The 27,989-nt window shown below is 34.3% G+C and overlaps 1 protein-coding gene across 1 annotated transcript in view; it reads left to right on the forward strand.

Annotated features, from left to right (window-relative positions):
- The first annotated feature begins 8,452 nt into the window (after window positions 1-8,452).
- LOC137616028 (histidine-rich protein PFHRP-II-like) overlaps window positions 8,453-27,989 on the forward strand; it is a 26,286-nt gene continuing 6,749 nt past the window's right edge. Inside the window, exons 1-2 of the mRNA XM_068345707.1 lie at window positions 8,453-9,101; window positions 17,788-17,969. Of these exons, the coding sequence (XP_068201808.1) occupies window positions 8,453-9,101; window positions 17,788-17,969 (831 nt within the window). The remainder of the gene's footprint in view (window positions 9,102-17,787; window positions 17,970-27,989) is intronic.

Here is a 27,989-nt window from a genome sequence, read left to right on the forward strand (position 1 = left end):
AAGTGATTGTACCAACTGTGATGTTTGGATCGGAGTTGTGGGGAATGAAAGTGGCGGAGAGACAGAAATTGAATGTGTTTGAGATGAAGTGTCTAAGGAGTATGGCTGGTGTATCTCGAGTAGATAGGGTTAGGAACGAAGTGGTGAGAGTGAGAACGGGTGTAAGAAATGAGTTAGCAGCCAGAGTGGATATGAATGTGTTGAGGTGGTTTGGCCATGTTGAGAGAATGGAAAATGGCTGTCTGCTAAAGAAGGTGATGAATGCAAGAGTTGATGGGAGAAGTACAAGAGGAAGGCCAAGGTTTGGGTGGATGGATGGAGTGAAGAAAGCTCTGGGTGATAGGAGGATAGATGTGGACAGAGGCAAGAGAGCGTGCTAGAAATAGGAATGAAGGGCGAGCGATTGTGACGCAGTTCCGGTAGGCCCTGCTGCTGCCTCCGATGCCTTAGATGACCGCGGAGGGTAGCAGCAGTAGGGGATTCAGCATTATGAAGCTTCATCTGTGGTGGATAATGTGGGAGGGTGGGCTGTGGCACCATAGCAGTACCATTTGAACTCGGTTGAGTCCCTTGTTAGGCTGGAGGAACGTAGAGAGTAGAGGTCCCCTTTTTGTTTTTGTTTCATTTGTTGATGTCGGCTACCCCCCAAAATTGGGGGAAGTGCCTTGGTATATGTATGTATGTACAATTATTATTCAACTTTCGCCCCTAATTTCTTGATTCCTTTAATTAGTAAACTACATGTAGCTATATGTAGAATATAATTCACTTTACATGAGACTTGTTTATGTTTCAGGGAATCTTTATTATTCTTCTATTGTTTAATTTCGTCATTAGTATTGTTACATCAGCTTTAATATATCAATCTTTGCTAAAATCTTGTAAGAATTATGTATTCCAATTGCATAATTAAAATATATGCTTAGATACACACTCATTCAAGTAACCATGTTAAGGCCCGGTCACACCGCCCGAACGTTGCTGGAGCGTTCCTTGAACGGTTGGGAGGTGGACCAAAACCCTTGAAAATTTAATTTAACGTTTTTACGTTCGGTCTTTATTAGACTGCTGAACGTAGCAAATCCTCGCATATTCCCTGAGTTTTCTTACACCTCTATTATGGAAGTTGCTAATTTATGCAATAGTCGCTTTTTTTTTCTTTATATATATATATATATATATATATATATATGTAAATATCACCCACGAAATGCATTTAATACCGAATTCTATCTTGGGAATTCCCAAGATAGAATTCGGTATTAAATGCATTTCGTGGGTGATATTTACATTAATTAAAATCACGTGTGTTTGTGATATATGTTCATATATATATATATATATATATATATATAATAAACTTAGAAAAAAAACCGTAATTTTAATTAAGATACAGCGACCGTAATTTTTACCCTACTTTGTCATTATCTTTTACTGGTTGGTGACTGTAATATCACCCAGCTACGCTTTTCGACATCCTGTATACCAATACCCATATTGCATAAATTAGCAACTTCCATAATAGAGGTGTAAGAAAACTCAGGAAATTGGGAGGATTTGCTACGTTCAGCAGCCTAATAAAGACCGAACGTAAAAACGTTAAATTAAAATTTTCGAGGGTTTGGTCCACATCCCTACCGTTCAAGGAACGCTCCAGCAGCGTTCCGGTGGTGTGACCGGGCCTTTAATCAACAAAATTGCTCAACATAAGCTCTTGGATATAGTAAGAGACCTTTAATACCCTACATGATTAAAGCCTTGGACCGGAATAGGTTTGCCTGTGCAATAATAACATCATGGAAGACGATTTTCCAGGATGTCAATTTCTGGAATCTCCTCCGATTGTCAATTGACAGACACCTGTCTGTTCTTCGCAAGGCCTGGGTATCGGAAGACGCCTCGAACTGTCAAGAATCTTTTTGTTGTTTAATGTAGTACGGTTCGTCCCCCAATTCGTTCCTCGATGCTACACACTTATGTTGAACTTGTTACCTCGCCAATGAAGTTTGCAAGGTTATGTTCCCCTGTTTGTATGTATGTGTGTTTGTGAACTGCTTCCTGGCCACAATTTCAATCGCTTAATAATGAAACTTGCAAGGATCAACTGTAATGTAATAAGCTGGGAATGATTAAATTTTGGAAGGTCAACGTCAAAGGTCAAGGTCACGGTCGTGAAATAAGCGGAGGTGTGTGCTCTACTGAGTGCCCCTCTAGTTAGGTATTTTTTTTGTTTTTAAAAGATTATATATTAAGTTTTGTTTTGATAATCGATTATTCAGAAAAGATTGGGAGCAGCCAGCCAATTGATGGGCATATTGAAATTGAAATGACAGAGACTGTGAGTGAATTGGGCTCATGTTTAACGGAAATCAATATTGATTGACGTAGAATGTGATGGACTTAAATTTAGTCGCTCTGCTAGTAACTTATTTTAAGCATGGTTTTATTATTATTATTATTATTATTATTATTATTATTATTATTATTATTATTATTATTATTACTTGCTAAGCTACAACCCTAATTGGAAAAGCAGGATGCTATAAGTCCAAGAGCTCCATCAGGGAAAATAGCTCAGTGGGGAAAGGAAAAAAAGAAAAATTAAATATTTTAAGAAGAGCAACGAGATTAAGATAATATCTCCTATATAAACTATAAAAACTTTTAACAAAATAAGAGGAAGGGAAATAAGATAGAATAGTGTGCCCAAGTATACCCTCAAGCAAGAGAACTCTAACCCAAGACAGTGGAAGACCATGGTACAGAGACTATGGCACTATCCAAGATTAGAGAACAATAGTTGCTGCCTACCATAGGTAAAAAGTCTCTTCTACCCTTACAAAGAGAAAAGTGGCTACTGAACAATTACAGTGCATTAAGAAGAATTGTTGGTATATCTTGGTATTATTTACTTTCTCTAATAAAATTAGGAATCCTGTTATATATATATATATATATATATACACACACACACACAATGTTAAAAAACTTACTAATTAAACATAGTGACATTTGTAGAGTGGAGTAGTAAGGGGTTTATGAAGTAGGTTTAAATTTCAAGAAGGATTCAGATATGTATGAACATTTATTTCCTTCAAAAAACTCAAATGGCATTACTGGATTCCCATGGTCATTTTATGGATGGGCTGTAGGGCAATGAAGCTTTGATTAAATTATTGCTTTTAGATAAAGTGTTTCTATATACAAATATTTAAAAATCCAGACATGAGCATGATTGGCCATACGATAGCATTTAGATGGAAGCTGAATCTTCAAGGTTATTTGCTTCAGGGTATTGAGACATAAGTAATGTTGTAGATTGTACCTACGCTGACCTAGTTTGAATTTTTATTTATATCCATTAGCCTACTTCCATTTTTTGTGCCATTGTAGTGGTTAGTGTAATTTTCATCCTTTTAAATTTACATCTTTAAGTTTTGAGTTTTTTTTTATCGAGAGAAGGTTATTTTGAAATAACAAAAAACCAGATAGATGTGCTATAGTAAAAGTGAAATCGTATCCTTGTTTTCAACCCAGAATATAATGTTACTGGTTATATTCGTTACTACACTGTTTGTGTGCATTTGTGAATTTACAGTATTTACACACGTATATTTGTCTCTTAAAAATCGATTTCCTTGACCAGAAGTGTTATCAATGAAAGGTAATATATTTACTCAAGATCATCCTTTTGGGGGAATTAGAAGTGGCACCCATTGTACTAGGTTTGGTATCCTTGGAGACATTAAGATTATTTTAAATTTTTTGTTGACATATTTATTGACGTTCATTATACTTATTCTTTAACTGTGGGTTACCATTTTAATGTGGTGTGGTGTTGATTGTATTTCAGCCTCTAGTTCTGGTGATTTTAATTAAATTTAAAGATACCTAGGTTTCAGTTTTGAAACCAATTTAACTAATATACTGGTAAATGCGTTTGATTTGTTATATGTTGTACATATATAAGTAGGCCATATGCAATCGCGATCCTTCAAGAAGCTTTCATATTGCAGTTTGGAATGTATTTTGAGACACTTCTCACTCACCAAATATAATTAGGAAAGGGGGAGGGGGTAAGAAAGGTTGAATCTTATATATCTAAATATTTAGCCATCATTTCTTACGGGTCGCGTACACTAGTTTTGATCATTCAAAAACAAGCAAGGTTTTCGATAGTTAAAAGTTTGTGTAATCTCTCTCTCTCTCTCTCTCTCTCTCTCTCTCTCTCTCTCTCTCTCTCTCCTCGATATCGATTAAGATGCCTTCTCTGGAATTACTGTTGTAAATTGCAGTATTAGGTTTATTGTGGCCCTATTTCACTTTCCCATCTCTTAATTACATTCTTCGGTTGCTTTATTGCGTCATTAAATGGTTTTGACATCTTCCCATTCCCTTTCAATCTGACCCTTTCTCTTTCTCTAATGTTGAGTATCCCATTGTTGGGAATTGTTATATCAAAAAACCCCATTTAAACCAGCGTGTTTTAATACTGTATTATTTTATTCACTAAGTGAGTTTAGTAACGCTATGAACTTGTAAAATCTTCAAATATTATTATTATTATTATTATTATTATTATTATTACTTGCTAAGCTACAACCCTAGTGGAAAAGCAAGATGCTATATATAAGGCCAAGGGCTTCAACAGGGAAAAATAGCCCAGTTAGGAAAGGAAATAAGGAAATGATTAAACGATATAAGAAGAAATTAACAGTTTAGATGGAATATTTTAAAAACAATAACAACATTAAAACAGATATTTCATATAAAAACTATTAAAAGACTTGTGAGCCTGGTCAACATAAAAACATTTGCTGCAAGTTTGAACTTTTGAAGTCCCACTGATTCAACTACCCAACTAGGAAGATCATTCCACAACTTGTTCACAGCTGGAATAAAACTACTAGAATACTGTGTAGTATTAAACCTCATGATGGAGAAGGCCTGACTATTAGAATTGTGTTGTTTGTAGCTATATGTACGTAATGGAAAGACCTTAAATTGTTTTATAACTCGTGTTAAAAGATGAGATACTACCGCGAGAGAGTTATTGGGTTCTTTGACTGGCCAGACAGTATTGCATTGGATCCCTCTCACTGGTTACGGCTCATTTTCACTTTGCCTACACATACACCGACTAGTCTAGCCTGTTCTTTCTCCATTCTCCACTGTCATCATCCACCAAACAGCATTGAGATTACCAAACAATTCTTAGTAATAATAATGATACTAATAATAATGATGATGATGATGATGATAATAATAGTAAATAATAATACTAATAATACAACGGGGGAACGTACTCTTTAAGTAAAGAAGGTTACGTTTTATGCAGAAATAGGGACAAAAGTTTGGAGGTAAAAATTTGTCTTAATGGCATCATTAGCAGCTTCGGAGAGGAGAGGCTACAAAGATGGCGATGTTTCTCGCTTTGAAAACGAATCTGGCAATAAGTATAATTTTTCATTATTTCTCTTCTCGTTTTATTTTGATTTTTTCATAGTTTATATGTGAAATATCTGTATTAATGTAGTTACTGTTCTTGAAATATTTTACTTTCATTGTTCATTACTTCTCATGTTGTTTGTTGATTTCCTTGTTTACTTTCCTCACGGGGCTATTTTTCCTTGTTGGAACCCCTGGCCTTAGAGCATCGTGCTTTTCAACTAGGGTTGTAGCTTTAGCTAGTAATTATTATAATAATAATAATGATAATAATAATAATAACAATAATAATAATAATAATAATAATAATAATAATAATAATAGTAACAACTATGAAAATTGACAAACAAGTTTCTGTATGTACTAAGGAAAGGCTTTGAAGATGATACCATCTTTTAGGTCCTTTATTTAGGTATCAACAACTAGAAATATATTAATAGCTGGAAGTTTATAGTTAGGTTTTTTTAATTAAGCATTACAGTTTTCCCTTATGTACTTTGTCTTATTGCTTTTTACCAATTTGTAATGCTTTAGTTAAATCTACACGTGGCAATCTATTATCCATTGTGTTTAGAATGAATGATGTAAAGTATGTAAGGCGGTTTTTATAGTAATTCAGACATAAGCTCATATTGTTAATTTAAATAAATAATTCGATTTAGATTGAAAACACAAGAGTTTAATTGCCGTAATGAATAAATCATCAGTAAACTTTTCTTTCTTTGAAGAGAATAATTAGAAGCATTATTGCCCTACTGAAAATAACATTTAGGGTATTGTGTCAAGGAATACATATTGATGATATTTTTAATTTGATTAGAGAAAGTGATTTATAACTTTTTCTATTTTATGAATATTACTGGCATTTGCACTATCTTTCATTTAGATTGCTGTGGTTATACATTTTTTAATTCGGATAATTGAATTATTATTGTTATTATTATTACTACTACTACTACTACTACTACTACTACTATTTGCTAAACTACAACACTAGTTTGAAAAGCAGAATGCTATAAGGCCGAGGGCTCCAACAGGGAAAATAGCCCGGTAAGGAAAAGATATAAGGATAAATAGAATATTTTAAGAACAATAACAACATAAATATCTCCCATATAAACTATTAAAAATTAAAAAACAAGAGGAAGAGAAATAAGAAAGAATAGTGTGCCTGAGTGTACCCTCAAGCAAGAAACTCTAACCCAAGAGAGTGGAAGACCATGGTACAGAGGTTATGGCACTACCCAAGGTTTGATTTTGGAGTGTCCTTCTCCTAAAGAGCTGCCACATGAAATTCCTGTTTGTCCATGTCTTCATCGCTTTCTTTGTGGGATCCTCACAAAGTGTATTACACTGTAGGATACTGTGACAAATTTCTATTTTTAGCCCACACATGACATCTGGGACCCAAACACGCAAGCAACCGGTGATTGTACAGGCATCTGATAGTGATAGCAAAGGTTGTAAAGGCATATGATAGTAATAGAAAAGGTTGTAAATCATCTGATTGTGGTAACAAAGGTTGTAAAGGTATATGATAATGATTGAAAAGGCTGTAAAGACATCTGATAGTTATAGCCAAGGTTGTACAAAGATCTGATAGTGATAGAAAAGGTTCTAAGGGCATCTGATAGTGATAGCTAAGGTTGTAAAGGCTTATGATAATGATGGAAAAGGTTGTAAAGGCATACGATTGTGATAGCAAAGGTTGTAAAGGCATCTGATAGTGATAGCTAAGGTTGAAAAAGCATCTGATAGTGATAGTAAAGATTGTAAGGACATCTGATCGTGATAGCAATGGTTGTAAAGACATCTCCTAATGATACCAAAGGTTGTAAGCGCATCTGCTATAGTCAATTTCTTTTAGCGAGGCATATTTGCACCGACTCGCCACGGTGCCCTTTTAGCTCGGAAAAGTTTCCTGATCGCTGATTGGTTGGACAAGATAATTCTAACCAATCAGCGATCAGGAAACATTTCCGAGCTAAAAGGGCACCGTTGCGAGTCGGTGCAAATCTGCCTCGCTAGAAGAAACCGACTATAGTTATAGCAAAGGTTGTAAAGGCATCTGATAGTGATAGGATAATTCGATCAATAAACAAGGACCATTCTGCTTGGGAAATTGACGATCGCTTCGGGAGGACCAAATATTCTTGTTTTAATTTAATCTTGCTTTAACTGTGAATTATGATCTGTAAGTTCTCCATTTTCTATTAGCTAGAATACCACATGCCCACGAAGTTTCTGTTTTTCTTTTTATCAAGAGTTTCAAGGGAAGTCTCAAGTATAACTTCAATTTATTAACTTCATACCCAGTAGTTGGTCTCTCTCTCTCTCTCTCTCTCTCTCTCTCTCTCTCTCTCTCTCTCAAGAAACAAATATACCCTGCAAATATTTTATTCAAATTATGTAAAGTTATCAGTCTTACATGTTAGACCATAAAAACGGGTAGTAATAAGTATAGGACAATAATTCGGTGTTTAGTTATTTCTGGGGACACTACAATAAACTTATTAGAGTTATAAGTTCGTGACTATATTGAAATGTAATTTTATTTTTCTGTTAACAATAAAAGTTTTTGACGGCATTTAGAATTCAAGACCCCTGACATTTATGATTTTTGCAACTAGAATTTGACATTAAGTTATGAATATTAGTAACCCATTAAAGTTGACAACAATTAAACTGCTTACCTGAAGACTCTTTTAAAATGTTGATGATTTATAAGCATTGATGTAATGTATATTAGTTATATATTATGTTGAGATTTCTGACTTTCATGATTTCTGTAATCAGAATATGATTTCAAATTATGAATGTTAAAAACCCACCAAAGTTGACAACCATTAAACTATTAACTGACAGAACATTTGACAATTTATATGCATTGACATGATCTTTATTAGTTATATATTATGATGTCATTTGATATTAAATAAAAAGAGTATTGAAAGTAATTCAGGATGCACAAGTGCATCATAATGCAGCAATTCATGATGCCCAAATGCATCATAATGCAGTAATTCATGATGCACAAATGCATCATAATTCAGCAATTCATGATGCACAAATGCATCATAATGTTGCAATTCATGATGCACAAATGCATCATAATGCAGTAATTCATGATGCACAAATGCATCATAATGCAGCAATGCATGATGCACAAATGCATCATAAGGCAGTAATTCATGATGCACAAATGCATCATAATGCAGCAATTCATGATGCCCAAATGCATCATAATGCAGTAATTCATGATGCACAAATGCATCATAATTCAGCAATTCATGATGCACAAATGCATCATAATGTAGCAATTCATGATGCCCAAATGCATCATAATGCAGTAATTCATGATGCACAAATGCATCATAATTCAGCAATTCATGATGCACAAATGCATCATAATGTAGCAATTCATGATGCACAAATGCATCATAATGCAGTAATTCATGATGCACAAATGCATCATAATGCAGCAATGCATGATGCACAAATGCATCATAAGGCAGTAATTCATGATGCACAAATGCATCATAATGCAGCAATTCATGATGCACAAATGCATCATAATGAAGCAAATCATGATGCACAAATGCATCATAATGCAGCAAATCATGATGCACAAATGCATCATAATGAAGCAACCAGTTCGGGCTCCCAGTTCAACGTAGTGTGTCCATCCACCAGAGTTATTTGGCTGAAATGGTACCGTTTTAATTTTCATTTTAGCATTAACTTTTTTTTCCGGAGCAAGATGGCTCACTGGAATTGATATGCTGAAATTGTTCGCTATACGGCAATTATAAAAGTTTTTATTAGCGAATGTGCTTTTTGCTGTTGTGGAAGCAAAACATTTGTTGTGTGTTAGAATTTGCGTAATTTTTCCAGTGCTTCGAACTGTTTTATGGTTTGGGGGGATAAAGGTATTCATTTTCCAATGCCGAACGGTTAATCTAATTTTGCGTAGCACAGACTAATTTGATTTCGATGCTAGATCTCATTAAGCGCGTGACAAGGACATTATCATTTTCTGCAACGCTTAAACAACGAAATCTCTTTTTTTATTGGCTGGAGATTTATCGGCGATATTAGGGTATCTATTGTCTTGTTACTGTATTGTGACATCAAGGGCATTACGTGTTTCATTTTGAAAAGTTCAAACTCGCAGAGAATGTTATGTTGAATTGGCTGACATGAATCTCTTTTCCTAATTAATGTATAAAAGGTCTATTTTAACGCTGTTACCGTTCTTATAATATTTTAATTGTTCATTACATATTGAAGGTTATTTATTCCCTTTCCTCACTTGGCTATTGCTTTCTGTTGGAGCCTTTGGGCTTATAGCATCCTGCTTTTCCGAAATAGCTTCAGCATCATCTCCTACGCCTATTGACGCAAAGGGCTTCGGTTAGATTTTCCCAGTTGTCTCTATCTTGACCTTTTGTCTTATCACCGTATTGCGATATCAAGGGCATTACGTGTTGCATTTTAAAAGTTCAAACTTTTAGCGAATCTTATGTTGAATAGGCTGACATGAATCTCTTTTCATAGTTAATTTATAAAAGGTCTATTTTAACGTTGTTACCATTCGTAAAATATTTTATTTTAATTGTTCATTACTTATTGAAGGTTATTTATTTCCTTTCCTCATTTGGCTATTTTTTCCTGTTTTAGACTCTAGGCTTATAGCAACCTGCTTTTCCAAGTAGGGTTGTAGCTTAACCCTTTCAGCAATTTTTTTTTTGTTGAATAGGCTGACATAAATCTCTTTTCATAGTTAATTTATAAAAGGTCTATTTTAACGTTGTTACCATGCGTAAAATATTTTATTTTAATTGTTCATTACTTGTTGAAGGTTGTTTATTTCCTTTCCTCATTTGGCTATTTTTCACTGTTTTAGACTCTAGGCTTATAGCACCCTGGTTTTCCTAGTAGGGTTGTAGCTTAATCTTTCAGCAATTTTTTTTTGTTAAATAGGCTGACATGAATCTCTTTACATAGTTAATGTATGAAAGGTCTATTTTATTGTTGTTACTGTTCTTAAAATATTTTATTTTAATTGTTCATTACTTGTTGAAGGTTATTCATTTCCTTTCCTCACTGGAGTATTTTTCCCTGTTGGAGCCCTTTGGCTTATAGCATCCTGCTCTTCCAAATAGGGTTGTAGCTTAAACTTGCAGAAAAAGTTTTTATGTTGAATAGGCAGACATGAATCTCTTTTTATAGTTTATGCATGAAAGGTCTATTTTAACGTTGTAACTGTTCTTAAAATATTGTATTTTGATTATTCATTACTTCTTGTAGTTTATTTATTTCCTTTCATCACTGGCCGATTGATCCCTGTTCAAGGCCATGGGCTTATAGCATCCTGCATTTCGAACTAGAGTTGTAGCTTGGTTGTAGTAATCGTATTGCGTATATGGATCATGTTAATTGATTTCTCTTACACGAGGTGTCGATGCTTTTATGCCATTGCTCAAATAAGTCGCCACTCGTTCATTGGGATAATGCAAGTTTTTGATTAGTTTATTCCGTTTCCGAGTACCCGAATTAGGTACTGTAATTGGATTATGAAGCGCGTTACGCTATGAATACATTGTTGCATCCAACCGGATGATTGGTTTATATATCCCGAATTCGTTTAATTTGCAGAGATTTTTTTTTTTTATACTCAATCGAAAAATTGCCGTATTTTATCTACTATCTGATATAGAATTGTATAAAAAGACGGGAACATTTTGATAATTGCTTGATGTAAAACTCATTAGATTTGGCAATTCTATAGCTTTTTTTTTTCTTTTTTTACTGCCATTTGTCAAGGTAATGGTAAAACGAGACAGATTTGGGCAGATTTTCAGTCATTCTCTATGTCCAGATAATTTTATTTTGGGTCTGTAAACTGACGCAGTGACTCGTGATTTCTTGGGCGGAAGATAACATTTGTACATTATTAAAAACTTGCCCTAAAAAGAAAGACAGTAAAAATCTTGGCATAAATGTTACCAGGCATTTTCTGTTTAAAGATACGGATATATTAACGTAAAGGGAGTATAATAGTGTCACCAACCCATAAAATATAACAACAAAGTAGGGTAGAATTACGGTCGCCTGTATTTTACTGAAATACGGCTAAGAACTATTTTTACGGAGAATTTACTATTAGAATTACAAGTTTTTAACAGTGTATATTAAATGTATAGCATTGCAAGGAAAGGTTGGCTGAAGTTGTTATTGTGGCCGAAAGTTATTTTGAAGCTTTACGTCTGTTTGATTTCATCCCCTCCTACCCAAAAATATATCAGATTTATATTAAATTATATTTAATTAGAAGTAAAACAAGAAATTAGAGATTGAAAGGCTGATTCAGTTTAGTGCTTCTATGTAGTTGAATTAGTTATATCTATTTAGAAAAACCACGAAATGAAATTAAACTTGACATGTTTGAGTGATCAAATAGATTATAGAAGTAGGGATATTAAAGAAATTATTGAATACAAACGACGATTAAATGGGTATAATATTCACCTCTCTCTCTCTCTCTCTCTCTCTCTCTCTCTCTCTCTCTCTCCATTAACCATGTTTTTAATTTTTTATTTATTACAAGTTTTGTTCAGGCTTTATATTCTTATGTATTAATTTGCTTATTATTTGGTATTTTATTGTCCTTTAAGCATCCCGCTATTTATATAAAAGATATGTTAGTGACAATTGCTTTTTTATATAAGAGATATGTTGGTTACAACTAGGCCTACATTTATTATATTGAAGATATGGTGGTAAAAATTTGTTTTCCACTGTCTAGAGTTCTACATATTTTCCTACAGGGAAAAAATCCTTTCATCATTATCTTGGAAAATCTTTTTTTGCTCCTTGTATTTCTTAAAGCCAATTATGGATCCTCGTTCTTTCATTTTCTCTGAATGAATTATTCATAGGATTGATTATTCATCCCATTCTTACCAAAAAGATATTTGTTTTCTGTTACTTGTGCGTAAAAGAAAACTTTTCTCCTATTTTTCTTCTTCATTCTTTTATTTTCTCTTCGAGATTCAATGCTTCTATTTCATTCCATTAAATTCTTTATCTTCTGATTCAAGGTCCTCTTTTTTTTTTTTTTTTTTTTTTTTTTGTGCCCGCCTCAATTTATCCTTGTTATCGGTTGAGCCCTGCAAGATATCCTTCGCAAACCGTAGATACCACAATAACTAGTCTCGGTGTTTACCTTTTTATGTAGCCAGGGGCATCCATGCTTTAAAGGACATACTATACGTTTATATCATTTGAATATATGATGATTTTGTATTCCCTCTTTTTTTCCCATTTAGTTTTCGCTCAGTTTATCGAATATTTCACACTTCTTTAAGTTTCGGAGATTTTTTTTTTTTTTACTTAAGTAATGCTTTTTTCCTTTGTATTATTTATCCATATTCTCCACATCCATGTGTATATGTGTGTGTGTGTGTGTGGTTTTTTTTTTTTTTGGGGGGGGCTGTGTTTAAACTTTACTTTAAAAGTACGAACTTTCGTTTTATTATCGTCTCGGTAATTTGCTTTTATTTATATATCAAATTTTCCTGAAAGACTGAAAATATCTGAAGATGAATGATTCATTGAAGGCGAACAATTACAAAATAGTTTTAATGGTGTTGAGAACGAGAGGGAGTAAATAACACCTGATGAATAATGGCGTACTGTAGAGAAAAAAAGGAATTGAATAGTAAATGAGATATAATTATATTGAGAATGGGAGGGAATAAAAAGTGTATCGGTGTACAGAATTTAAATGGGAAAGATAGAACTTCGCTTAGAGTATTAATGAATATTCTTAGGCCTTTGGATCTACTGCGATATCGAATACAATGATTGTGTTATTCCTGGTTGCCGATATTGAATAACTAATGAATCTGAGTCTATTGTTTCTTGTTTGATTTTTTTTCCATGCTGTTTTATTGCTTCAATGTAAAAATAAACAATTGTAATCGGAAATTTTCCGTATAAATATCTCGGTAAAATACAGGCGACCATAGTTTTACCATACTTTATTCTCTTTTACGGGTTGGTGACCGTGATATCACTCCTTTGCGTTAATATATCCTTTTTTTAAAATTGTAAATGTTGCGTCAATATATCCTTTTTTTTTTTAACTGTAAATGTTGCGTCAATATATCCTTTTTTTAAACTGTAAATGTTGCGTCCATATATCCTTTTTTAAAACTGTAAATGTTGTGTCAGTATATCCTTTTTTAAAACTGTAAATGTTGCGTCAATATATCCTTTTTTAAAACTGTAAATGTTGCGTCAATATATCCTTTTTTAAAACTAAATGTTTCGTCAATATATCCTTTTTTAAAACTGTAAATGTTGCGTCAATATATCCTTTTTTACAACTGTAAATGTTAAATCAATATATCCTTTTTCACAACTAAATGTTGCGTCAATATATCCTTTTTTTACAATTGTAAATGTTGCGTCAATATATCCCTTTTAAAAACTGTAAATGTCTAGCAACATTTATTTCAGGATTTTTACAGTTGTTATTTACGGCAAATTTTGAAGTGTACATAAATATTACTGATTTGCTATCAGTTACACTTGTTTGGTTCAATGTACAGAATTATTTTTACATTATAAATCTATTATTGAAATTGTACGTTATAACATACCTATTTTCTTTACGGTGTAAACCGTATTCCCATTAATATTGTTGATATGTTGTTTGGTCGGCATATTACAGATGCATACCTATGATTTCCCACGAGCATTGATTGGTATACCGGTAGGCGCACGTCAGAATGTTCTATATCAACTCGACCGCCACGTTCACTTCTGCCTGAAATATATGAAGAAAAATATGTCACGGTCGTTCCCTTGCCGATGCATACTCCTTTTTACCTCTCCTCTTGCCAATTATCTTCTCTTTTCATGCTTCTTCATTTTTTATGTACTCTGTTGTCGCCCATATACGCATACGTTTTCCTCTCTCTCTCTCTCTCTCTCTCTCTCTCTCTCTCACTTAATGTATTCTTATATCCCATATAAACAGGTCTCTCTCTCTCTCTCTCTCTCTCTCTCTCTCTCTGACACACATTTTATTTACTCTTAGCTCCCTTATAGGCAGGTCTCTCTCTCTCTCTCTCTCTCTCTCTCTCTCTCTCTCTGACACGTTTTATGTACTCTGTTAGCTCACATAGAAACAGATTCTCTCTCTCTCTCTCTCTCTCTCTCTCTCTCTCTCTCTGCGCAGTCTCAGATTTCGTCCCATCCCCTTACTTTCATTAGAGCGGGGCACATTGCTTGCAGGGACCAATTTTTCTGAAAATTTGCCTTTTGATGTCGACCGCTGTATGACACGTTATTATGCTTTTGTCTTTGTGATAACTATCATCAAGTTCGGACGAAGTCGGCCGTTTCGCTCATATTAAGTTTCGTGTTGTTTTATATAGTGTTCGTACAAGCTTCACAAGCGTTCTCCTTTTTTTGTGTTTGTAAGTAAAAGCTTACCTGGAATTGATAACTGTTGAAAAGTGGATATTATCTCTCTCTCTCTCTCTCTCTCTCTCTCTCTCTCTCTCTCTCTGACATGCTTAATGTATTTTTTAAAATTAGATATGCCTCTACACACTTTCGAGGTTTTTTTTTCCCAGACCAGCTCTTATTAAAGTCTTAATTAATAAAAATCCTTAACGTCAGTTAAACTGCCTATTCTTACTTGGAAACGATACCGCATTTCTATCTCTTGTTGGTATTCATTCCAAACATATAATTCTCGGGGATTTGGTGTTGATGAATGCCACCCATTTGTTTATAAAGTGGACGTTAAGTTGCTTAATTGCGTCATTACTGGAGACTGAATGGCCTGTGTGCGAGTCTGCCGTTAAGCTTTGGTCTACTGAAGTACTTTGTGATTCTATTCTTAATGCTACTGAATGTAGTATTTAAAGGACTCTTAAGATTGGAATGTAATATTTAAAGGACTCTACGCCTGTAATTTCGTAGGCATTAAGATCCGAACGTAATATTTAAAGGACTCCGCACTTTGTATTTCGTAGGCCTTAAGATCCGAATGTAATATTTAATGGACTCTAATAGTTATTTTTAAGGAATTAAGATTCTAATGCATTATTTAAAGAACTCCTTACTTGTAATTTCTAAGTCATTAAGATCCCGATGAAATATTTAAAGGACTCTATACTTATTTCCAAGACATTGAGATTCGAATATAATATTTAAAAAATTCTTTACTTGTTATTTCTAAGGCATTAAGATCCACATGTAATATTTAAAGGACTTTTTAGATCCGAATGTAATATATAAAGGACTTGTTATTTCCAAGTCATGCAGACCTAAATGTATGGTTAAAGGACTATTAAGATTCCATTGTAATATTTAAAGGACTCTACTTGTTATTTACAAGACATTTAGATCCGAATTTGATATTAAAAGGATTATATTTGTAATTTCCAAGGCTGGAAAACCTAATTGTAATATTTAAAGGACTCTACATTTGTAATTTCCAAGCCATTAAGATCTTGACTTTTTCAGTGTTTCAAATGTATATAGATCTTGATTTTCAAAACCATTAAGGCAATATCTCAGTGTATTTAGGAAGTGCCTCTAATATTCTATCGTATAACATGTTTAAAAAGTGAGTTACCCGTCTTAGATTACTCTGCATTTATTAATAAAAGACCGCGGAAAAGTCTACGGTGGATAGGTTCCATATTTCAGTTACTCGGATTATGCCGTCTTCGTTTATTGCATTTACATATTAAAACACGAAGGAGAGGAAGACCTAAGCCTAGGCAGAACGATTGTATTGTAGATAGTATGAGGGAAAAAGGAAATGACACAGCTTGAGGGTGCACTCGGGCACTCTATTGTATCTTAATTCTCTTCCTCTTGTTTTTTAATGTTTTTATAGTTTATATAGAAAATTTTTATTTTAATGTTGCTCTTCTTGAAATATTTTATTTTTCTTCGTTACCTTTCCTCACTGAGCTATTTTCCCTGTTGGAGCCCCTGGGCCTATAGCATCCTGCTTTTCCAACGTGGGTTGTAGCTTAGCAAATAATAATAATAATAATAATAATAATAATAATAATAATAATAATAATAATATGGAAAAAACTATTTAAAAATAGCGACCGCAAAAGGGAATAACTTTAGTTGATAAATTGTAGATGCAATAACACCATTAGTATGCTCCTCTCACGCATTCTGATTGGCTGGCCACTACCAGCTTATGGAATCTTAGCGAGGGACATGAAATAGCCTTTGCATTTTATGGCAAGATTCAAACCAGCTCAGGAAAGATCCCTGTCGATTAGTGCACTTTATGTGTATGCATTTGTATACCTGCTGAGTTCAGATACGCTTTTACTTGGGGGGCGACCAGGTCTCACTTTGCTATTTTAACATTGTGTTTTATTGTGTTTATAATCGGGGTATGGTTTTAAGTATGTGTGTATATATATATATATATATATATAGATATATATATATATATATATATATACATACATACATACATACATACAGAGAGAGAGAGAGAGAGAGAGAGAGAGAGAGAGAGAGACTTAACTAATGATATAGCAATATCTGAAAAGAACCTAATGTAATATCGTGCTCATTCAATTTTCGGTATTCAAACTATATTTTCATCTGATCAGTGGATCGATTGATATATAAAAGTGCAGAGTTATATTATTAATCTCGAGTCTTTATCCGCTTTTGTTGGTTTAGCTATGGCATCTGCTTTTTTTTTTTTTAAATGTTTATTGGGGAAGTTGGTTGTAATACGCCAGAAACCAGTTGAAGTCAGTACATTGTACTGTGTAGGTTCAGCTATATCTGTACTCCAAAATTAGTATATCATAATTCCGTATGAAAATATTTCATTGTTATATGTTTGGCACCTCTCGAGTTATCTCCCTTATTTAGATAATAAAGAAATTAGATATATATATATATATATATATATATAATGTCTTTCCTGTCACACATTTGTCATGCATTTGACTACTCGGTCTCTCCCCCGTCCCTCTGATACGGGTGAGTAAGTAGTCATACCCTTATGAGCGGGTGTACCCCCAAGAGGCACACTCGGAAACTACAATATCCCACGAATTGCCGAAACTACTGAGTTGTAGTTAGGAATTACTGAAGGGGTATGTGTGTATATCTATTTAAATATTTAGACGTCATTTGGATGGTTTGGGTACACTTGTGTTATAAGACAATGCCAAGTGATCACCATCACTCTTAGTTTAACTACTTTGTTTTTCTTTGACTTGAAGGATACGCTTTCTAAGTCCATTCTTTCTTTCTTTTCAGGTACGTACCTGTGTATGCACGAGCGTTTGAAGGTGAGAAATCCTTCCGGGATAGAGCTAGTCACGTCCTGGGGCTCACGCAGGTTCCAGTTGGCTCTGGTGGATGAAGCGAATCCAGGAATCCGGAAAATTCGTGTGGCACCCTCTCCCAAACTGAGCCAAATCCTGTACGAGTGCCGAGATGTGAGGATTTAGTGGTAGTGGTGCTAGAGGTAGGGGGGTTGGGTGGGGGGGGGGGGGTTGATTCTAAACGGATTTTTACCCGAGACGTTATAAGAAGATTTGGATGGAAAAAATGATGCTTTGTGATATTCATGGTTCTCCTCTCCCCCAAACTCCCTTTCTTCAATTCTTCGTTCACTCGTTCCATCAGCATTCCTCCGAACAAATATCCTTCCACTTCTAGTTCAATGAGGAGGGGAATAGGTGTTTGTTGAAAAGCTTAATCTCAATTTTTTATTTTATTTTTCTATTTTTAACATATCGTCCTCATCAATTCTATTAATAGTTGAGAGGCGGGTGTATGTTTAGTGGGACATGAAATGTATGAATACATGATATATATATATATATATATATATCATGTATATACATGATATATATATATATATCATATATACATGATATATATATATATATATATATCATATATACATGATATATATATATATATATATATATTTATTATATAAGATTATATTAGTTTCCATATATTCTTCTGTAGAATGTTATCTTTGAATTCTCCTATGGAGTCAAAAGTATTTCTAATTGGGTTATCAATATTTTTAAAGGTAAGATTTAACTTAAGTTGTTTGTTTCCTTTAGTCATTATTCATCTACATGCATGTTCGCTCTGCTAATGCCTGTGTGTGTGTGTGTGTGTGTATATATATATATATATATATATATGTATATATGTGTGTGTATATATATATATATATATATATAAATAACATATAGATAGATAGATAATTATTTTCCAAACAGTTTGAATATTCTAGAAAGGTTAATCAAAAGTGATAATAAAAAAACGGCAGTTAAAGTATACAATATAGAGAGTATTATTAGACATCGGAGTAGCATCATAATCATTACCATCCCAGTTATCTTCTACGTCAAACCGTATGTCAGTTATAAATTATAAACCAGAGAAGACAAAGAGTACTTCCCTTAGTGAAGTGGTTAACAGTGGTTTCTCTTTGCAATCTGTTAGTTACAAAAGAATGTCTGCATTCCTGTTTGAATATTGATGAGGGTGAAACTTGCATAGCACGACCCCAGGTCGTTGGAAAAGCTTAGTTGTAATCTTGGAACAAGATAATTTTCCGCATATACAGATTTAGATTATATCTCGAGATGATGAAAGACTGTAGGAAAAATGAAAAAAAAAATGTTACATTTGGACATTGGGTGGATTTATTTTAGAATAACTATAAGGAATTATATTGGTATGTGTATGCACTAATGAATGTATAGGTGAATTTCCTATATTTGTATTGTAGAAAAGTCCAAACTTAGGCACATGAATAAAGATTGCCATGGATATCGTATATATTGCAATGAATTTTTCAGATGAATAAAATTTTATAAAAATATATAATGCAGGCATTTTGTATGCTAATTAAAATAAAATATGATGGCTGTATTTTAAACTTTACCAAACAATAAAAAAACCATGTAGAATGGCGCTTGGTGGATTTTTTCATATACATAAATATAAGGGAAAACAACGTGATTTTATATTAGAATGGAAAAACATACTGCATTGATTTCACATTTCATTAAACACACACTAATGACGCTGGTGTGGTAACGTAACTGTTAGGTTCTAAAAGAGAGGCGAAGTGAATGCAACTGACTTTATTGAACAAGGCAATGAGGTAATATACAGATATTTGAGAGCAAGAATGACACAAACTTCAAACAGTATAGAATATGATATACCAAGCTTAAATAGGTTTATATCATTAGTGTGGGAGAGAGCCAGGGAATGCAACTGACTTTATTCAACAAGGTAGTGAGCTTATATACAGATAGTTGAGAGCAAGAATGACAAAATTCAAACAGTATAGAACATCAGATACCAAGCTTAAAGAGGTTTAAATTATTAGTGTGGGAGAGAGCCAGGTGAATGCAACGGAGTTTATTCAACAAGGCAATGAGCCTATATACAGGTAGTTGAGAGCAAGAATGACACAAAAATCAAACAGTATACAACATGAGATACCAAGCTTAAAGAGGTTCATGTTAACAGTGCGAGAGATATAAAAAGCATTACCGCGCCAGTGTACAATGGGTGGATTTTCCCTTTTGGCATAAAATGAAAGCGACCCCGGGTGGATTTTACGCGCAATGATTATGTGACCCATCTCATTCAGTCCATCAATTAGCACAAATCAACCTCTGATTATTAATTGACACGGAGAGAGAGTTCGTTTCGCTGACGCTGCGCCGTAATGGAGCCCGGGATTATGTAATTTCATAAATAAGCCGGGATTCGCCGCTAGGCTCCGATTTAGCAGTTTGTATATCACAGCGTTACATTTGCATGTTTAGTTATTGGGGTTAATTTGCATCTGCATCTCATGTTTGTTTAATTTTAGGGTTTCATTTCAAAACACATACATCCCTCCATGTTTGTGTTTTTCTCTCGGGCGTTTTAGGTTTTGGTGAGATCTCTTTAGATTCCTTTTTTCACTTTATTTTTTGCAAATTATATTTTGTTCGTAAATATACATACCGATGTATGTGTATATACATACATACATACTGATGAAAAGAAGAATTACAGAATGGCTCCCTAGTGATTGCAAACGAAGCAGGGGAAGGAAGAGAAGACGATGGATTAACGAGGTAAGAAAATTTTAGGGTATAGACAGACATATAATGACCATCAAACAGACCCGTGTGGAAGGACTTGTCTGAGGCCTTTGTCCTACAGTTGGCTACCAATGTCTGATGGCATACAGTGTGTGTGTATATATATATATATATATATATATATATAAAATATATACTGTATATGTGTGTAAGGTATAAATATATGTGCTAATTACAGGTAACCATTACTTTTCCATCATAAAAAAATGAATCATCGTCTGTTTAAAGGAATGATTAACATGAAAAAATGTTGCTTCCAAAGAAGATCATTTTAAGTGTTTTTATATACAAATCAAGAATTTTCTTTCTCCGTTTCTTATTTTAAAATTTACTTTTGCGGATATATTCCCCGTAATCCGTAGCTCCCCCGATATCGAAACTTAATGGGAGTTGTATCTTTCAAAGTTTATGACCCATATCAATGCCACTTTGATGGAACTTTTTTCATTTTTTATTGGCTAAGAGGATTAACAGGTGCGAGACGAAGCATCTAAAGTTTCTTTTTAATTCTCTGTTGAGCTGATACCCTTTAATTATCTAGTGTGAATCCTGTTTGTGTGTGTGTATGTATATGTGTGTGTATATATATATATATATATATATGTATATATATATATATATATATATATATTTCTTTCCGGTCACGCTCAGCACGGTTTTAAGGGTGCGTGTGTGTGTATATTTATCTAAATATTCAGCTGGAATTATTGACGAGTCGCATACAATAATATATATATATATATATATATATATATAGATAGATAGATAGATAGATAGATAGATGTGTGTGTGTGTACATATACACAATATGTTTATGTATTAAGGTCTGAACAATCAATATTAACCCTGCCTGCTCGTCAAAAAAAAAAAATCATTACGTTATAGGACTTTTATTTATGTAGATCAAACATAACGATTGAATAAATTACAAGTCAATCATATATGATCTCTCTCTCTCTCTCTCTCTCTCTCTCTCTCTCTCTCTCTCTCTCTCATTAGGTAATACTCAGTTTGTCTGTGATAATAGCTGTTGATACTCTAATTTTTCAGGTGATTTTCTTTAAAACCTTCGAACATAATTACTTTAAGGTGTTGTTCAGGTATAAGAATAATGTTAGCATTGCATTCTTGGTGTTGTTCTCACTCCAGAAAATTATATAAGACTAAGAGCATTTCTCGGCTTTGCTTTTAAATGCAGTTTGGTATTGTTTCCCCACTCCTTTTTTAATTTAATAGTTTTGCCGTTTGCTGTTCGAAATTGAAATTATACTGATTTAAGAACATTGCTTTTAATTTTATGTTCTTAATATAAAATGATAGTTTTAAACCCTCAGTTTCTTATTTGATAATCCCTATATTTGAAGTTTTAACGTATATACTTTCATAGATAGAATATGATTATTTAGAATCTATATTTCTGACAACAGCGGCGGGGAAAACATTACCAGTTTTATAGTGGTCATGAAATTTTGTTATTACTTGAATGTAATTGACCATCTAAGAACAAACAAAATCTATATGGATATAGCAGTATCAGACTCAACCTCTTTTCGTATTAAAGCCAAAAAAAAAAGAAAAAAAATGCATTGCCAACGAAAATGCCAGAAGTTGACCTGTCCCTCGGTAGACATTGAAGAATTATATGACCTAACGTAATTATCGTAAAAAAAAAAAAAAAAAAAAAGTGCTTGAACAAATTCGATTTATTAAAAAACTAAAGCACCCTCGCTCAGCGCGGCTACACTGCATAATAAAAACAAACAGACCGTAGCAAATAACAGATGACTAGACGGTAATTGCAATTTACTTTTGAACGTAATAAATTTGATTGGAACCAGATCTACATATGATTTATTAGTTGGATTTTGAATAGCCTGACGTAATTGCTAAAGCTTTATTGTACTTAAATACAATTTATTTTTTATAATTTTTTTTAATTTTTACATTTTGTTTAACCAGTGTCACCCATCATTTAGCTGCTTCATATCTTGCCTATATAAAAAAGACCAAATGTCTGGACACACACACACACACACACATACACACACACACACACACACATATATATATATATATATATATATTTCGGGGCACACAGTGGCGTTGCCAGGCGTCTAACTACTCGGACTCACCCCGTCCCAAGCTTGAACTTTTCAAGTTCTATTAGTTCAACTACCGTATTAGGAAGATCATTCCACAACTTGGTCACAGCGGGAATAAATCTTCTAGAGTAATGTTTAGTATTGAGCTTCATGACGGAGAAGGCTGACTATTACTATAGCAATCAAGTTGCTGGTGTTCTTGCTATTATATTGAGTAATGCCAAATGCCCACAGTGTTCACGGTCTCTTTAATTACCTTTTAAACTTAATACTACCGTCTTTTTGTTTATTGATCCTGTCCCGAGTAAATCTATGACATAGCTACGTTAAATCTAGTCTGATTTAAAGAAACTTTGGTTTTGTTTATCAGAGAAACAACTGTATACATATTTTATTCTATGTTTGTTTATCAAAGAGACTTTTATTTACATATTTTATTTTATGTTTTTGTTTATCAAAGAGACGATTGTTAACATTTTATTTTATGTTTTTGTTTATCAAAGAGACTTGTGACTCCCTATTCTACGTTTTTTAATCAAAGAGAAACTTTTGTTTAAATATTTAATTTGGTTTTTCTTTATCAAACAAAATTTTGTGTATATATTTTATTGTTTTTTTTTTCATCAAAGAGAGACTATTATTTACATATTTTGTTCTATTCTTTGTTTACCAAAGAGAAGCTATTGTTTACATATCTTATGCTTGACAATATGAATTTAATACCATGAAAATAATTTGAGAAATTCATGAAAATAATTTGAGAACACCTAAACGAAAGTAGTAGTAAATGGAACAAGTTAAAGTTGATGAAATTGACAATAGTTGGAGGGGAGATGGTACGTGAAGGTTCTCACCACCACCAGCAGAAGGAAAGGCCGACCTAGATTCAGCGAGAAAACGCACTTTAAGTTAGTTTTAATTAAGGTTTATTGTTTAATACCCACATCAGTTACGATACCGACCCACGCTCTTCACGCCATGTTAATGATGTGTATTCAGGGCTGGAAGGGAAGCAGGCTTCATAACTGCCTGTGGTGGAGACGGTATCGGCTGGAAAAGTGGATACGGTTGGGAAAGGAAAAGGCGGAGAGAGGAAGAGACAGTTTGGAAATGAAAAGGTGAAAAGAGACATAGGCAGGGTCGAAAGGAAAAAGGGAAAGAGACAGGCAGTTTGGAAAGGAATATGCGGAGAGAAGAGGAGACAGTTGTTAAAGGAAAGGGTTGAAAGAGGAGACAGTTGGGAAAGGAGAAGGTGAAGAGAGACATAGGCAGTTTGGAAAAGGAAAAGGCAGGACCAGACGAGAGAGACCACGACGGTCTACACACCTGAAGATGAAGAGGTGAAGGTTTTCAATGTTTGAAGGTCGCTCATGAATGGCAGAGGCAAGGGCCAGTGATAATGCCCTAGTGGCTGACCTTATATACATAAAATGAGCGATCCAGCCTCTCTACATCCAAGGTAGCACCAGGGAGGGCCAGGCAATAGCTGTTAGTTACTCAACAGGTAGACTTATAGACTCTCCCAAACTACCCATCCTTAGCTCACAAAGACAGTGAGGTTGCAGACACTAAAGAAACTATCGAGCTTGAGCGGGACTCTAACCTCAGTCCGGCGATCGCCAGGGAGGAACGTTTCCAACAGGAAAAAAGAAAGGATAGCTATATTTTGGATATATTTTAGGAAGATAAAAAGAGACCTGGTAACATTTTATAGCCTGGGAGTAGATGCGATACAGTGATATATAAGGTACAGGAATAATAAGAAATAGAATAAGACTATTTGTAGGGCCGGCTGTAAAGAGGAGACATAAACTCGCTATAAGTCATAACATAATTAACAAAACGGATGTTATCAAGTTGGATATAATTATATTTTTGTAAATACCTCTCGAATAGACCTTATATCATCTTGCCACATATATGATCTGTAAATTAATTAAATGAGATTCCTCTGTAATCAGTAAGGAATATTACAGAATATTACATTCCTAGTTGTAATCTGGGGTTACTAATAATTGAAGATGGCAGCCATGTATAAATCATCATGATCACGGCTTCCATAGTGTATGTATATATATGTTTGTATGTATATCATCATCATCATCAGCATCATCATTAGCCGTTACTACACTGCAGAACAAAGGCCCCAGACATGTCCTTCCACTTGGGACTGTTTATGGTCTTTTTGTGCTAGTCCACCCCTGCATTCCTTAGTTCGTCGATTCATCGTCTTCTCTTCCTTCCCCTTTACAATTCCTATGTATGTATATACTGTGCGTTTATATATACTATATACTACATAGATATAAATAATATATGTGATGTATGTGTATTTGTAATGTATGTTAGTGATTTTTAATAGTATAGAAAAATAAAGAATGTTAAAAGGAGAATGATATAAAAAAACGGCCAGAGAAAATAAAAATAAAATGTTAAAGATGGATTATTATGCTCAAAATTTTTACTTAACTTCATAAATGTATGTAGAACCAGGGTTAGAAGCAGCAGGTAAATGGTGGGAGTTGGACCAACTAGGGTAACCTGTTACGACGTGGACAAGACGGTACTTGCTGATAAAAGGCACTGGAGTGCCAAGGGACAGACCAAGGGAGACCAACGGCAGAATATAAAAAGACCCGGGGGGGGGTGGGTGGAGCCAACACTGATCTTGGAAAAGGGATGTGTCTGGGAGGGGGAGGTGGTGTCCTTCGGCTGGTCCGGTCCTGTGATGGCATTTTGATGTCTTGTGTGTTTCCCTTTGGGTCATAATTGATGGTTTGCTCGAGTCGAAGGATGCTGCTTGATTGGGTGTCTTCAGGAGTCATATTTTCGGATCTTTAAGAATTCTTATCTTTGGTACGAACGGTTGTTTGATATTTTAAGAGGCTGAGATATTCTCTCTCTCTCTCTCTCTCTCTCTCTCTCTCTCTCTCTCTCTCTCTCTCTCTCTCTCTCCTGGTAGAAGAATTTAAAGGGTTATAAAAACGAAAGTATGTAGAATTGGTTAAAATGTTGACACACATGAAAGTGTTGATCGGTATGTTTCATAAGGTGAAAGGGTTAATCGGTATGTTTCGAGATTGTTTGGTTATGTAGAGAGAATGTAAGGCTGGTGAAAAGAGTATATATTAAAGTTGTGTGATGAGGAAGGATCATATTAAGACCTAGAAAGAGCTTTATGGAGTGAAAGAACTCCGTTTACAAGCCATGTTAGACAAAGGTGAATGATAATAAGTGTTTAGTGGATTTGTCACGTTAATGATGAGACAAAAGACGTCGTTTTCTTTTACGAAAATTTGCGGGCTGGTCGTTTATACACAATTTTCCCGTTGTAGAATGAACGTGGTAGTGATTATTAAGTCCTATTTGAAGGTATCACCTTCTAAAATAAACGGTATGTATATATATATATATATATATATATATATATATATATATATATATACATATATATATATATATATATATATATATATATATATATATATATATATATATATATATATATATATATATATATATATATATATATATATATATATATATATATATATATATATATAGGCGTTTGTGTGTAAATATACAGAATGTTTGCGTTGCTGTATGCGCAAACGAGATGGAGAGAGAGATTGAGAGTGAGAAAAATTCATATAGTTCGCATGTGAATAAATCTAGATTGTATATATATCCCCAGAGGGAAGACTAGTTGAATTTTTATTTTCCTCTTATAGACTAAATCCATCCCGTGAACATTTCCATTTATACACATTTCACGAGCGGGTGATACAACCATATTTTAGGCGCTCGTTTTTGTAACATCTGTTTCGCGCGGTGGGGCATCGGGCTGAGCGCGCTACATATGGCTGGCCGGAAGATAGATGTTACTGAAGGGGGAACGGCTCGCTGTGTGTTGTTCACTTCACGGGAAATTGAGACGGAATATTTATATGCATGCAAGGTATTGTCTTCATGTTTATTTGGCTCTAGGGGATGGGTCCTCTCTCTCTCTCTCTCTCTCTCTCTCTCTCTCTCTCTCTCTCTCTCTCTCTCTCTCTCTCTCTCTCTCTCTCTCTACTATTACTTTTCTTTTCCAACTCTTCACCTGGGATTATATGCTTTGCATATTTGTAGTCCCTTTTTTATTTAGTGTCGGTCTTAATATTTTCTGTTTCCGTAACCTTTTTGGCAGTATTGGAATCTTAATTCACGATTGTCTAACTTTTATCACAATGATTAGACATATAATGAGAATGACAGATAATAGGTGGACAGAGATTGCATAAGAAGCAGGGGTAAGAAGAGAAGACGAGGGATTGACGAACTAAGAAAATTTGCAGGTATAGATTGGATTAGGAAGACCATTAACAGTCAGGAGTAGAATGGCATGTCTGGGGCCTTTGCGCCGCTGTGGACTAGTTACAGCTGATGATGATGATGTATTGGTTTATTCTACTTTATTGCCTCCGCCAACGAAGTTGGAAGGAGGTTATGTTTTATCCCCTGTTTGTGTGGTTGTTTGTGAACAGCTTCCAGGCCACAATTTTAATCGTAGAGTAATGAAACTTGCAGTGATTAAGTGTTATGTAAATTGCTGGAAATTATTAAATTTTGGAAGGTATAGGTCAAAGGTCAAGGACATAATGTCCAATTCACGTAATCAGCCATAAGTTTGGACATCGCTGTCACAGAGACTTCAAACCTTGTTCATATTTGAGTGAATGAAAATCCACGCCAATTAATACAGGTTAAGGTCAAGGTCGAGAAATAAGCTCCCGCTGCGGAGGTCTGCACTCTACTGAATGCCCCTTTATAGTTTTATAATTTTTCCTAAACCTCAACAAAATCTTGTGTATTTTCTCCTCGCAAATGAATTTTCTATCACTGTACATATGGCTGAATAATATTAATTTTCACTATCATTGTTATTGTCAGTTACATTTTCTTCCTCCGAATGCGGGTAACGTCTTTGACTGGAGAACGCCAGAATGGGGTTCCTGTCCCTCTCAAACTCGTCAGTTCATTTGGTCGCTGCAACCTCACCATCCTTGTGAGCTAAGGATGTTGGGGTTTGGGGAACCCTATAGGTCTATCTGCGGAGTCATCAGCAGCCATTGCCTGGTCCTCCTTGCTCCTAGCTTCTGTGGAGAGGGGCCTTGGGTGCTGATCATATGTATGTCTCTAGGGCATTGTCCTGCAACTGCCCCCTCTGACCACGCTTTCT

The sequence above is a fragment of the Palaemon carinicauda genome, chromosome 22 (genome assembly GCF_036898095.1).
Source record: "Palaemon carinicauda isolate YSFRI2023 chromosome 22, ASM3689809v2, whole genome shotgun sequence".
Classification (NCBI taxonomy): Eukaryota; Metazoa; Arthropoda; class Malacostraca; order Decapoda; family Palaemonidae; genus Palaemon; species Palaemon carinicauda.